Source organism: Oncorhynchus gorbuscha, linkage group LG06 (genome assembly GCF_021184085.1).
Source record: "Oncorhynchus gorbuscha isolate QuinsamMale2020 ecotype Even-year linkage group LG06, OgorEven_v1.0, whole genome shotgun sequence".
Taxonomy (NCBI): Eukaryota; Metazoa; Chordata; class Actinopteri; order Salmoniformes; family Salmonidae; genus Oncorhynchus; species Oncorhynchus gorbuscha.
The window spans coordinates 106,684,901-106,700,393 of record NC_060178.1 but is presented as its reverse complement, the minus strand read 5'-3'; the positions used below and the strand labels follow the sequence as shown (position 1 = coordinate 106,700,393).

The 15,493-nt window shown below is 42.4% G+C and overlaps 1 protein-coding gene across 1 annotated transcript in view; it reads right to left on the bottom strand.

Annotated features, from left to right (window-relative positions):
- Positions 1 to 15,493, bottom strand: part of LOC124038790 (putative thiamine transporter SLC35F3) — a 159,506-nt gene that overhangs the window by 19,517 nt on the left and 124,496 nt on the right. The window contains exons 3-4 of the mRNA XM_046354853.1: positions 4,482 to 4,708; positions 4,058 to 4,179 (exon numbers count right to left, since the gene is read on the bottom strand). Of these exons, the coding sequence (XP_046210809.1) occupies positions 4,058 to 4,179; positions 4,482 to 4,708 (349 nt within the window). The remainder of the gene's footprint in view (positions 1 to 4,057; positions 4,180 to 4,481; positions 4,709 to 15,493) is intronic.

Sequence of the window (15,493 nt, the reverse complement as noted above, 5' to 3'; positions counted from 1 at the left end):
ATTTGGAAGGGAATAAGGTGCCATTTGGAAGGGAATAAGGTGCCATTTGGAAGGGAATAGGTGCCATTTGGAAGGGAATAAGGTGCCATTTGGAATGGAATAGGTGCCATTTGGAAGGGAATAGGTGCCATTTGGAAGGGAATAGGTGCCATTTGGAAGGGAATAAGGTGCCATTTGGAAGGGAATAGGTTCCATTTGGACGGGAATAAGGTGCCATTTGGACGGGAATAAGATGCCATTTGGAAGGGAATAGGTGCCATTTGAAAGGGAACAGGATGCCATTTGAAAGGGAATAGGTGCCATTTGAAAGGGAATAGGTGCCATTTGAAAGAGAATAAGGCGCCATTTGGAAGGAAATAAGGTGCCATTTGGAAGGGAATAAGGTGCCATTTGGAAGGGAATAGGTGCCATTTGGAAGGGAATAAGGTGCCATTTGGAAGGGAATAGGTGCCATTTGGAAGGGAATAAGGTGCCATTTGGAATGGAATAGGTGCCATTTGGAAGGGAATAGGTGCCATTTGGAAGGGAATAGGTGCCATTTGGAAGGGAATAAGGTGCCATTTGGAAGGGAATAGGTTCCATTTGGACGGGAATAAGGTGCCATTTGGACGGGAATAAGATGCCATTTGGAAGGGAATAGGTGTCATTTGAAAGGGAACAGGCTGCCATTTGGAAGGGAATAGGATGCCATTTGAAAGGGAATACGGTGCCATTTGGAAGGGAATAAGGTGCCATTTGGAAGGAAATAAGGTGCCATTTGGAAGGGAATAAGGTGCCATTTGGAAGGGAATAAGGTGCCATTTGGAAGGGAATAGGTGCCATTTGGAAGGGAATAAGGTGCCATTTGGAATGGAATAGGTGCCATTTGGAAGGGAATAGGTGCCATTTGGAAGGGAATAAGATGCCATTTGGAAGGGAATAAGGTGCCATTTGGAAGGGAATAAGGTGCCATTTGGAAGGGAATAGGTGCCATTTGGAAGGGAATAAGGTGCCATTTGGAATGGAATAGGTGCCATTTGGAAGGGAATAGGTGCCATTTGGAAGGGAATAGGTGCCATTTGGAAGGGAATAAGGTGCCATTTGGAAGGGAATAGGTTCCATTTGGACGGGAATAAGGTGCCATTTGAACGGGAATAAGATGCCATTTGGAAGGGAATAGGTGCCATTTGAAAGGGAACAGGATGCCATTTGAAAGGGAATAGGTGCCATTTGAAAGGGAATAGGTGCCATTTGAAAGAGAATAAGGCGCCATTTGGAAGGGAATAGGTGCCATTTGGAAGGGAATAGGTGCCATTTGGAAGGGAATAGGTGCCATTTGGAAGGGAATAAGGTGCCATTTGGAAGAGAATAAGGTGCCATATTGGGACGTAGCCACTAGGTAGAGGGGAATAGATAGAAAGTGGCCCAGGTGGATAATACATTAGACCACACTATGGTATAACACAAGCCCTGCTCTCTCAATACATTAGACCACACTATAGTATAACACAAGCTCTGCTCTCTCAATACATTAGACCACACTATAGTACAACACAAGCCCTACAACACAGACCATGCTATTACAACACAGCCCATGTTATTACAAAACAGGCCATGCTATTACAAAACAGCCCATGTTATTACAAAACAGGCCATGCTATTACAAAACAGGCCATGCTATTACAAAACAGGCCATGCTATTACAAAACAGGCCATGCTATTACAAAACAGGCCATGCTATTATAAAACAGGCCATGCTATTACAACACAGACCATGTCTTTGTATTTGTACTTTCTACAGGCTACACAGCAGCAGATGAGTAGGCTGTGTTAGTAAGATAACATTATAAAGGCTGTGTTAGAAAGATAACATTATAAAGGCTGTGTTAGTAAGATAACATTATAAAGGCTGTGTTAGTAAGATAACATTATAAAGGCTGTGTTAGTAAGATAACATTATAAAGGCAGTGTTAGTAAGATAACATTATAAAGGCTGTGTTAGTAAGATAACATAAAGGCTGTGTTAGAAAGATAACATTATAAAGGCTGTGTTAGTAAGATAACATAAAGGCTGTGTTAGAAAGATAACATTATAAAGGCTGTGTTAGTAAGATAACATTATAAAGGCTGTGTTAGTAAGATAACATTATAAAGGCTGTGTTAGTAAGATAACATAAAGGCTGTGTTAGAAAGATAACATTATAAAGGCTGTGTTCGTAAGATAACATTATAAAGGCTGTGTTAGTAAGATAACATTATAAAGGCTGTGTTAGTAAGATAACATTATAAAGGCTGTGTTAGTAAGATAACATAAAGGCTGTGTTAGAAAGATAACATTATAAAGGCTGTGTTCGTAAGATAACATTATAAAGGCTGTGTTAGTAAGATAACATTATAAATGCTGTGTTAGTAAGATAACATTATAACGGCTGTGTTAGAAAGAAAGATAACATTATAAAGGCTGTGTTAGTAAGATAACATTATAAAGGCTGTGTTAGAAAGATAACATTATAAAGGCTGTGTTTGTAAGATAACATTATAAATGCTGTGTTAGTAAGATAGTAGTAACATTATAACATTATAACGGCTGTGTTAGAAAGAAAGATAACATTATAAATATATATATTATAAAGGCTGTGTTAGTAAGATAACATTATAAATGCTGTGTTAGAAAGAAAGATAACATTATAAAGGCTGTGTTAGTAAGAAAGATAACATTATAAAGGCTGTGTTAGTAAGATAACATTATAAAGGCTGTGTTAGTAAGAAAGATAACATTATAAAGGCTGTGTTAGCAAGATAACATTATAAAGGCTGTGATAGAAAGAAAGCTAACATTATAAAGGCTGTGTTAGCAAGATAACATTAAAAAGGCTGTGTTAGTAAGATAACATTATAAAGGCTGTGTTAGTAAGATAACATTATAAAGGCTGTGTTAGTAAGATAACATTATATAGCCCTTTATTATATAGCCCTTCGTACATCAGCTGATATCTCAAAGTGTTGTACAGAAACCCAGCCTAAAACCCCAAACAGCAAGCAATGCAGGTGCAGGTGTAGAACATAACATTATAAAGGCTGTGATAGTAAGATAACATTATAAAGGCTGTGTTAGTAAGATAACATTATAAAGGCTGTGTTAATAAGCTAACATTATAAAGGCTGTGTTAGTAAGATAACATTATAAAGGCTGTGATAGTAAGATAACATTATAAAGGCTGTGTTAGTAAGATAACATTATAAAGGCTGTGTTAATAAGCTAACATTATAAAGGCTGTGTTAGTAAGATAACATTATAAAGGCTGTGTTAGTAAGATAACATTATAAAGGCAGTGTTAGTAAGATAACATTATAAAGGCTGTGTTAGTAAGATAACATTATAAAGGCTGTGTTAGAAAGATAACATTGTAAAGGCTGTTCAGTATGCAGGCCACACAGTCAGAGCCAGGGGAGCAGGGAGAGCCCAGAACCAGATCCTTGCATGAGCACTCTTAGAAGCTCTGACAAACACGCACATACATGCAAGCATGCACAGACACATACGTACGAGCACGAGCGCATGACTGGAAGCACTCACAGGCATGGAGACATGTATGCACACACACAAACTCTGGCACACACACACACACAGTTCTATTTGTGTGCAGCAGCAGCCCAGTGGGTTGTAGAGATCAGGAATTCCTCTCAGAGGAAGAGCACGTCATGTGACTAAGCTGATCTAACTGTAGACACAGGCTTTTGTGCAACTAGAGACTGCTGCAGCTCAACACACTATACCTCCCACCTAATTTAGGAAAGTAATGACTTCTTACCTCCACTTATAGACAACCAGAGGTAATATTAATCCCAGAGCCATCATGAAACACCAGAGCCACAAATTATGATGTATAAACTTGATAAAATGTCATATTATATTACAACAAGGCTACATTTGGGTTTCCATGACACTCTGCTATGCCTCTCAATGCAGTCTGAAATAGTTTTCACTCCTTCTTTGTCCCCTGGTGTCCTTTGTTAAACCTTTAGGACAACAGCTGATGTAAACAGTATAAATACATTGCATTGATTGATTGATTACCTGAACCTCTGTCTGGGGGTCTGTCTCTCAGGGCTCTTACACAGGTGTCCGATGTAGTAGAGGGGGAAGAACAGGCAGTTCCAGGTGGTGGCGAACCAGGTGAGGGTGAATGGAGCGTCAAACTGGGTATCCAAAACAAATGACTTTAACATTTTTATTAACAGGTTTCATCTGGCACTCGCTAGCACTCAGTGGTGGATCGTGTCAATCTGAGTGTGTGTGTGTGTGTGTGTGTGTGTGTGTGTGTGTGTGTGTGTGTGTGTGTGTGTGTGTGTGTGTGTGTGTGTGTGTGTGTGTGTGTGTGTGTGTGTGTGTGTGTGTGTGTGTGTGTGTGTGTGTGTGTGTGTGTGTGTGTGTGTGTGTGTGTGTGTGTGTGTGTGTGTGTGTGTGTGTGTTTAGCATGCAACTTCGTCAGGTTCTTCACCTGCTTAAAGGTGAGCTTGGCCAGCTGGGTGGACCCCGCCCACGATGAGCACACACACATCACCATGGCAATGCCCCACAGCGCCTTCCGCACCTGTACGGCTGTGACTTTGATGCAGCAACGAAGTCTCCACCTCCCCGTAGCAGGCTCCGCCCCCGGCGCCCCGCCGTTTGCCGCCTGGCCGTCCGCTGTGCTGCCCACCACATTCTCTCTGGGACGGTCTTCTCCTGAGCACAAAGAAAACAGTAGTAAACTATGAGACCAGAGTAGAGATTTAGAGGTGTTGTCTACATCACTACAGTATGAGACCAGGGTAGTGATTTAGAAGAGTTGTCTACAGCACTACAATATGAGACCAGAGTAGAGATTTAGAAGAGTTGTCTACAGCATTACAATATGAGACCAGAGTAGAGATTTAGAAGAGTTGTCTACAGCACTACAATATGAGACCAGGGTAGAGATTTAGAAGAGTTGTCTACAGCACTACAATATGAGACCAGAGTAGAGATTTAGAAGAGTTGTCTACAGCACTACAATATGAGACCAGGGTAGAGATTTAGAAGAGTTGTCTACAGCACTACAATATGAGACCAGAGTAGAGATTTAGAAGAGTTGTCTACAGCACTGCCGCATGAGACCAGGGTAGAGATTTAGAAGAGTTGTCTACAGCACTACAATATGAGACCAGAGTAGAGATTTAGAAGAGTTGTCTATAGCACTACCGCATGAGACCAGGGTAGAGATTTAGAAGAGTTGTCTACAGCACTACATCATGAGACCAGGGTAGAGATTTAGAAGAGTTGTCTACAGCACTGCCGCATGAGACCAGGGTAGAGATTTAGAAGAGTTGTCTACAGCACTACAATATGAGACCAGAGTAGAGATTTAGAAGAGTTGTCTACAGCACTACATCATGAGACCAGGGTAGAGATTTAGAAGAGTTGTCTACAGCACTACCGCATGAGACCAGGGTAGAGATTTAGAAGAGTTGTCTACAGCACTACAGCATGAGACCAGGGTAGAGATTTAGAAGAGTTGTCTACAGCACTACCGCATGAGACCAGGGTAGAGATTTAGAAGAGTTGTCTACAGCACTACAATATGAGACCAGGGTAGAGATTTAGAAGAGTTGTCTACAGCACTACAGCATGAGACCAGGGTAGAGATTTAGAAGAGTTGTCTACAGCACTACCGCATGAGACCAGGGTAGAGATTTAGAAGAGTTGTCTACAGCACTACCGCATGAGACCAGGTTAGAGATTTAGAAGAGTTGTCTACAGCACTACCGCATGAGACCAGGGTAGAGATTTAGAAGAGTTGTCTACAGCACTACCGCATGAGACCAGGGTAGAGATTTAGAAGAGTTGTCTAGAGCACTACCGCATGAGACCAGGGTAGAGATTTAGAAGAGTTGTCTACAGCACTACCGCATGAGACCAGGGTAGAGATTTAGAAGAGTTGTCTACAGCACTACATCATGAGACCAGAGTAGAGATTTAGAAGAGTTGTCTACAGCACTACCGCATGAGACCAGAGTAGAGATTTAGAAGAGTTGTCTACAGCACTACATCATGAGACCAGGGTAGAGATTTAGAAGAGTTGTCTACAGCACTACAATATGAGACCAGGGTAGAGATTTAGAAGAGTTGTCTACAGCACTACCGCATGAGACCAGAGTAGAGATTTAGAAGAGTTGTCTACAGCACTACCGCATGAGACCAGGGTAGAGATTTAGAAGAGTTGTCTACAGCACTACAGCATGAGACCAGGGTAGAGATTTAGAAGAGTTGTCTACAGCACTACAATATGAGACCAGGGTAGAAATTTAGAAGAGTTGTCTACAGCACTGCCGCATGAGACCAGGGTAGAGATTTAGAAGAGTTGTCTACAGCACTACCGCATGAGACCAGGGTAGAGATTTAGAAGAGTTGTCTACAGCACTACATCCTGAGACCAGGGTAGAGATTTAGAAGAGTTGTCTACAGCACTACATCATGAGACCAGGGTAGAGATTTAGAAGAGTTGTCTACAGCACTACATCATGAGACCAGGGTAGAGATTTAGAAGAGTTGTCTACAGTACTACAATATGAGACCAGAGTAGAGATTTAGAAGAGTTGTCTACAGCACTACATCATGAGACCAGGGTAGAGATTTAGAAGAGTTGTCTACAGCACTACAATATGAGACCAGGGTAGAGATTTAGAAGAGTTGTCTACAGCACTACCGCATGAGACCAGAGTAGAGATTTAGAAGAGTTGTCTACAGCACTACCGCATGAGACCAGGGTAGAGATTTAGAAGAGTTGTCTACAGCACTACAATATGAGACCAGGGTAGAGATTTAGAAGAGTTGTCTACAGCACTACCGCATGAGACCAGGGTAGAGATTTAGAAGAGTTGTCTACAGCACTACAGCATGAGACCAGGGTAGAGATTTAGAAGAGTTGTCTACAGCACTACAATATGAGACCAGGGTAGAGATTTAGAAGAGTTGTCTACAGCACTGCCGCATGAGACCAGGGTAGAGATTTAGAAGAGTTGTCTACAGCACTACCGCATGAGACCAGGGTAGAGATTTAGAAGAGTTGTCTACAGCACTACATCATGAGACCAGGGTAGAGATTTAGAAGAGTTGTCTACAGCACTACATCATGAGACCAGGGTAGAGATTTAGAAGAGTTGTCTACAGCACTACATCATGAGACCAGGGTAGAGATTTAGAAGAGTTGTCTACAGCACTACAATATGAGACCAGAGTAGAGATTTAGAAGAGTTGTCTACAGCACTACCGCATGAGACCAGGGTAGAGATTTAGAAGAGTTGTCTACAGCACTACAATATGAGACCAGAGTAGAGATTTAGAAGAGTTGTCTACAGCACTACCGCATGAGACCAGGGTAGAGATTTAGAAGAGTTGTCTACAGCACTACCGCATGAGACCAGGGTAGAGATTTAGAAGAGTTGTCTACAGCACTACCGCATGAGACCAGGGTAGAGATTTAGAAGAGTTGTCTACAGCACTACATCATGAGACCAGGGTAGAGATTTAGAAGAGTTGTCTACAGCACTACAATATGAGACCAGAGTAGAGATTTAGAAGAGTTGTCTACAGCACTACCGCATGAGACCAGAGTAGAGATTTAGAAGAGTTGTCTACAGCACTACAATATGAGACCAGGGTAGAGATTTAGAAGAGTTGTCTACAGCACTACAATATGAGACCAGGGTAGAGATTTAGAAGAGTTGTCTACAGCACTACCGCATGAGACCAGGGTAGAGATTTAGAAGAGTTGTCTACAGCACTACCGCATGAGACCAGGGTAGAGATTTAGAAGAGTTGTCTACAGCACTACCGCATGAGACCAGGGTAGAGATTTTCTGTGGAACTAGAATTAGAATTAAAGGTGTCACATGGCATCAGAGACCCATAACTTCTAAATCCTACAGATGTTATAATATATTGAGATGACATTTTAAGAGACAACTCTAAAACTTTATTGCATTTTTCAATTCAATAAGCTATTATGACTCTTCTATATCCATTATCCACACCGAATCTTCGATAATCTGAAGTAGCCTCAGTCACTTTCAGTAAGTACAGGTCCTTCACACAATGTCAACACATTCTTCATACAATAACCTATTACAGTTTACAGTATCTATGCCCACACAACACGTTCTTCATACAATAACCTATTACAGCTTACAGTATCTATGCCCACACAACACGTTCTTCATACAATAACCTATTACAGCTTACAGTATCTATGCCCACACAACACGTTCTTCATACAATAACCTATTACAGCTTACAGTATCTATGCCCACACAACACGTTCTTCATACAATAACCTATTACAGCTTACAGTATCTATGCCCACACAACACGTTCTTCATACAATAACCTATTACAGCTTACAGTATCTATGCCCACACAACACATTTCATCCTCCACTGAATATTCCTTACGTCTATTTCAGGTCGTTTACAGTTTAACTGAACTCGGACAAAATCTATTACACAAAATCTGGTGTTCGAGTGTGGCAGTGTGTGTGTGTGTCTGGCAGTCATTCTGCAGCCAAACAGAGGACAGGAGAGGGCAGGGGCTGATACCCAATCTGAGACAACTTTTACTCAGGAGTCTTTGCCTCTTGACTTACAATGACACACACACACACACACACACACACACACACACACACACACACACACACACACACACACACACACACACACACACACACACACACACACACACACACACACACACACACACACACACACACACACACACACACACACACACACACACACACACACACACACACACACACACAGAGAGAGAGAGAAACACACAGACAGAGAGACACACACACATCATTCATGTCTCTTTCATCATTGTCTGTCTGGGACATGTCAGGACTGACTTTGTTTGACTGTGACTTTGAAGAAGTGATTAATGTTTTAGAGAAAACTTGTGTGCAGACAAACAGTAGGTACTTGAAAACACACAGAGATTATTGGACATACTGGCTTTCTAGAGCCATACAAAAATACTACAGCATCACCAACATGACAATAGCATCACCAACAGGGCAATAGCATCACCAACAGGACAATAGCATCACCAACAGGACAATAGCATCACCAACAGGACAATAGCATCACCAACAGGACAATAGCATCACCAACAGGACAATAGCATCACCAACAGGACAATAGCATCACCAACAGAACAATAGCATAACCAACAGGACAATAGCATCACCAACAGGACAATAGCATCACCAACAGAACAATAGCATCACCAACAGAACAATAGCATCACCAACAGGACTATAGCATCACCAACAGGGCTACAGCATCACCAACAGGGCTACAGCATCACCAACAGGACAATAGCATCACCAACAGGGCTATAGCATCACCAACAGAAAAATAGCATCACCAACAGGACAATAGCATCACCAACAGGGCTACAGCATCACCAACAGGACAATAGCATCACCTACAGGACAATAGCATCACCAACAGGACAATAGCATCACCAACAGGGCTACAGCATCACCAACAGGGCTACAGAATCACCAACAGGACAATAGCATCACCAACAGGGCTATAGCATCACCAACAGAACAATAGCATCACCAACAGAACAATAGCATCATCAACAGGGCTACAGCATCACCAACAGGGCTACAGAATCACCAACAGGACAATAGCATCACCAACAGGGCTACAGCATCACCAACAGAACAATAGCATCACCAACAGAACAATAGCATCACCAACAGGGCTATAGCATCACCAACAGGGCTATAGCATCACCAACAGGACAACAGCATCACCAACAGGGCTACAGCATCACCAACAGGACAATAGCATCACCAACAGGGCTATAGCATCACCAACAGAACAATAGCATCACCAACAGAACAATAGCATCACCAACAGGGCTATAGCATCACCAACAGGGCTACAGCATCACCAACAGGACAATAGCATCACCAACAGGGCTATAGCATCACCAACAGAACAATAGCATCACCAACAGAACAATAGCATCACCAACAGGACTATAGCATCACCAACAGAACAATAGCATCACCAACAGGGCTACAGCATCACCAACAGGACTATAGCATCACCAACAGAACAATAGCATCACCAACAGGACAATAGCATCACCAACAGGGCTACAGCATCACCAACAGGACTATAGCATCACCAACAGGGCTACAGCATCACCAACAGGGCTACAGCATCACCAACAGGGCTATAGCATCACCAACAGGGCTACAGCATCACCAACAGGGCTACAGCATCACCAACATGGCTATAGCATCACCAACAGGGCTACAGCATCACCAACAGGGCTACAGCATCATCAACAGGGCTATAGCATCACCAACAGGGCTAGCTGGTTGAGAGAATGCCAAGAGTGTGCAAAGCTGTCATCAAGGCAAAGGGTGGCAACTTTGAAGAATCTATAATATATTTACACTTTTTTGGTTACTACATTATTCCATATGTGTTATTTCATAGTTTTGATGTTTTCACTATTATTCTACAATGTAGAAAATAGTAAAAAAATAAAGAAACATTCTTGAAAGAGTAATTGTGTCCAAACTTTTGACTGGTAGTGTACGCCCACAAACACCTACCCAATGGTCATTATAATCACGAGGTATGCAACAAGTTGTGCATGTGATACTGTCAGTGCGCAGAGCTACAGGCACAGACAGGAAACAGAGTTTGTGCCAAAACTTGTACCTAGCTCATGATTACTGTTATTTCCACCGAATAAACGTCAACGCAGTTCTGACACAGAGGCAATTAGCGTTTAATGGCACAATGGGGGCTATAACAGCCATTCTAGACAGGTGATTAATGGAACTACAGGGTTATATCAGCCACTCTAGACCAGGTGATTGAACTACAGGGTTATATCAGCCACTCTAGACCAGGTGATTAATAGAACTACAGGGCTATATCAGCCACTCTAGACCAGGTGATTAATGGAACGACAGGGCTTTATCAGCCACTCTAGACAGGTGGTTGGAATTCAATGCCTGGTTTCATTCTACTCTTCTAGACTTAAATATATAACTTGAAATATGTAATAGGGCCATGTGTGACCGTTGTATTCCAAGGACCAGGAGTAATACAGGACCAGGACTAATACAGGACCAGGAGTAATACAGGACCAGGAGTAATACAGGACCAGGAATAATACAGGACCATGAGTAATACAGGACCAGGAGTAATACAGGACCAGGAGTAATACAGGACCAGGAATAATACAGGACCAGGAGTAATACAGGACCAGGAGTAATACAGGACCAGGAGTAATACAGGACCAGGACTAATACAGGACCAGCAGTAATACAGGACCAGGAGTAATACAGGACCAGGAATAATACAGGACCAGGAGTAATACAGGACCAGGAGTAATACAGGACCAGGAGTAATACAGGACCAGGAGTAATACAGGACCAGGAATAATACAGGACCAGGACTAATACAGGACCAGGAGTAATACAGGACCAGGAGTAATACAGGACCAGGACTAATACAGGACAAGGAGTAATACAGGACCAGGACTAATACAGGACCATGAGTAATACAGGACCAGGAGTAATACAGGACCAGGAGCAATACAGGACCAGGAATAATACAGGACCAGGAGTAATACAGGACCAGGAGTAATACAGGACCAGGAGTAATACAGGACCGTTGTATTCCACGGACCAGGAGTAATACAGGACCAGGAGTAATACAGGACCAGGAGTAATACAGGACCAGGAATAATACAGGACCAGGAGTGATACAGGACCAGGAGTAATACAGGACCAGGAGTAATACAGGACCAGGAATAATACAGGACCAGGAGTAATACAGGACCAGGAGTAATACAGGACCAGGAGTAATAAAGGACCAGGAATAATACAGGGCCAGGAGTAATACAGGACCAGGAGTAATACAGGACCAGGACTAATACAGGACCAGGAGTAATACAGGACCAGGAGTAATACAGGACCAGGAGTAATACAGGACCAGGAGTAATACAGGACTAATAAACCTAGTGTTACACAGATGCTGCTTGTTGAAAAAGTCTTACTCGTTTTCTCCTCTGGTGAACCTGCATGTTTCTCCCAGATTGTGTTTCCTGTGTTCTCAGGTAAACCTGAGAGATACGCCCACCTCGTAATCTGGTAATAAGGGGCAGGTAGCCTAGTGGTTAGAGTGTTGGGCCAGTAACCGAAAGGTTGCTGGATCGAATCCCCCAGTTGACTAGGTAAAAATCTGTTGTTCTGCCCCTGAATAAGACAGTTAACCCACTGTTGTTCTAAATAAGGATTTGTTCTTAACTGACTTGCCTGGTTAAATAAAAAAAAACTGCAATGGATACAAGGTTCATTTGATGTTGTTTTGGTGGCTATCAAATATATAAAGAGCATTAAACATACCTTAGAGAGTATCACTCTTTTTCAGAGTTTGAATGAACACCTTATAGAGGATTAAGCACAATGTCTAACCATCCTAGATCCCTGGTGAACAGAAAACATACCTCTGATGACATCCGGTGACGTGTCAGTGTTCCGTGACATCTCCCTCATTAAGAAAGAGCACAGACATGTTGTGTGGGGAGGTACATCTTCGTGTGTAAAAGAGGATGCAAAACTATTACATTTGTGTAGCTTAAAAACCTCTTAAGGATCTCTACAGATCGGTGTCCCACCCGGGACGGTTGAGCTAAGGTGCGCTAATGTGATTAGCATAACGTTGTAAGTAACAAGAACATTTCCCAGGACATAGACATGTCTGATATGGACAGAAAGCTACATTCTTGTTAATCTAACGGAATGGTCCAATTTACAGTAGCTATTACAATGAAAACATACCATGCTATTGTTTGAGGAGAGTGCACAGTTATGTATTTGAAAATGTATATATTGACCAATTATGCACACTTGAGCAGACTTGATAGAACATTTTGAACAGAAAGACAATGGTTCATTGGATCAGTCTAAAATATTGCACAAACACTGCTGCTATCTAGTGGGCAAAATTTAAATTGCGCCTGGAGTCCTAAGTCAGTTAATGGCCTTTCTCTTGCATTTCAAAGATGACGGGAAAGAATAAGAAAAAAAACATTTTTTTCTTTGTATTATCTTTTACCAGATCTATTTTTTTTTTAAGTATTTAAACTTAATTTAACCAGGTAGGCTAGTTGAGAACAAGTTCTCATTTGCAACTGCGACCTGGCCAAGATAAAGCATAGCAGTGTGAACAGACAACACAGAGTTACACATGGAGTAAACAATTAACAAGTCAATAACACAGTAGAAAAAAAGGGGAGTCTATATACATTGTGTGCAAAAGGCATGAGGAGGTAGGCGAATAATTTCAATTTTGCAGATTAACACTGGAGTGATAAATGATCAGATGGTCATGTACAGGTAAAGATATTGGTGTGCAAAAGAGCAGAAAAGTAAATAAATAAAAACAGTATGGGGATGAGGTAGGTAAAAATGGGTGGGCTATTTACCGATAGACCATGTACAGCTGCAGCGATCGGTTAGCTGCTCAGATAACAGATGTTTGAAGTTGGTGAGGGAGATAAAAGTCTCCAACTTCAGCGATTTTTGCAATTCGTTCCAGTCACAGGCAGCAGAGAACTGGAACGAAAGGCGGCCAAATGAGGTGGTGGCTTTAGGGATGATCAGTGAGATACACCTGCTGGAGCGCGTGCTACGGATGGGTGTTGCCATCGTGACCAGTGAACTGAGATAAGGCGGAGCTTTACCTAGTATGGACTTGTAGATGACCTGGAGCCAGTGGGTCTGGCGACGAATATGTAGCGAGGGCCAGCCGACTAGAGCATACAGGTCGCAATGGTGGGTAGTATAAGGTGCTTTAGTGACGGATGGCACTGTGATAAACTGCATCCAGTTTGCTGAGTAGAGTGTTGGAGGCAATTTTGTAGATAGCATGCCCTCCGATTTGACACACTGAACTCTTGTCTGCAAAGTGGTTGGTGAAACAGGCAAGGCATTCATCCGAAAAACCTGAGGCTACTGAGTCTGCCGATAAGGCATGGCCAGCCGTTGAGAAATGCTTGTTGAAGTTTTCGATAATCATGGGTTTATCGGTGGTGACAGCTGGGAGGAGGTGCTCTTGTTCTACATGGACTTCACAGTGTCCCAGAACTTTTTGGAGTTGGAGCTACAGGATGCAAATTTCTGCCTGAAGAAGCTGGCCTTCGCTTTCCTGACTGACTGCGTGTATTGGTTCCTGACTTCCCTGAACAGTTGCATATCGGGGACTATTCCATGCTATTGCACTCCACCACCTCCTACATTCATTTCACATTTCCACAAACTTCAAAGTGTTTCCTTTCAAATGGTATAAGAATATGCAAATCCTTGCTTCAGGTCCTAACCTACAGGCAGTTTGATTCGGGTATGACATTTTAGGCAAAAATGGAAAAAAAACTGTCCAATCCTTTCACCCAGAAAATATATCTCTCTGTTGATATCACATACATTATCAAGCATTTCACATATTATTATCCAGATACTGACTGTTAGCACTTACTGGTCTATAGCAGCTTCCAACCAGAATGGGCTTCAGGTGAGGCAGATTAACCTGTAGCCATATTACTTCAACAGTATTTAACATGTGATCCTCTCTAAGTTTTACAGGAATATGGCTCTGAATATAGACCTCAACACCGCCCCCATTGGCACTTCTGTCTTTTCTGTAGATGTTATAACCACGTATTGCTACCACTGTATTATCAAAGGTATTATCTAAGTGAGTTTCAGAAATAGCTTAATTTGGGAAGGGAATCTACGGCTGCTTAATTTGGGACTCTTGAATAGTAGACCATGTCAGTTGTCAGCCATATTGAGTGTACCCATGTCAGTTGTCAGCCATATTGAGTGTACCCATGTCAGCTGTCAGCCATATTGAGTGTACCCATGTCAGCTGTCAGCCATATTGAGTGTACCCATGTCAGCTGTCAGCCATATTGAGTGTACCCATGTCAGCTGTCAGCCATATTGAGTGTACCCATGTCAGCTGTCAGCCATATTGAGTGTACCCATGTCAGCTGTCAGCCATATTGAGTGTACCCATGTCAGCTGTCAGCCATATTGAGTGTACCCATGTCAGCTGTCAGCCATATTGAGTGTACCCATGTCAGCTGTCAGCCATATTGAGTGTACCCATGTCAGCTGTCAGCCATATTGAGTGTACCCATGTCAGCTGTCAGCCATATTGAGTGTACCCATGTCAGCTGTCAGCCATATTGAGTGTAGTCTGAAGGGCTTTGCCAATTCCAGTAGACTGATTCTATCGATATGTCTGAGATACTTTCATTTAAGAAGTGACTCTTTCCTAACTGTTCCACTCAGCATCTGAGAGAGAGAGAGAGAGAGAGAGAGAGAGAGAGAGAGAGAGAGAGAGAGAGAGAGAGAGAGAGAGAGAGAGAGAGAGAGAGAGA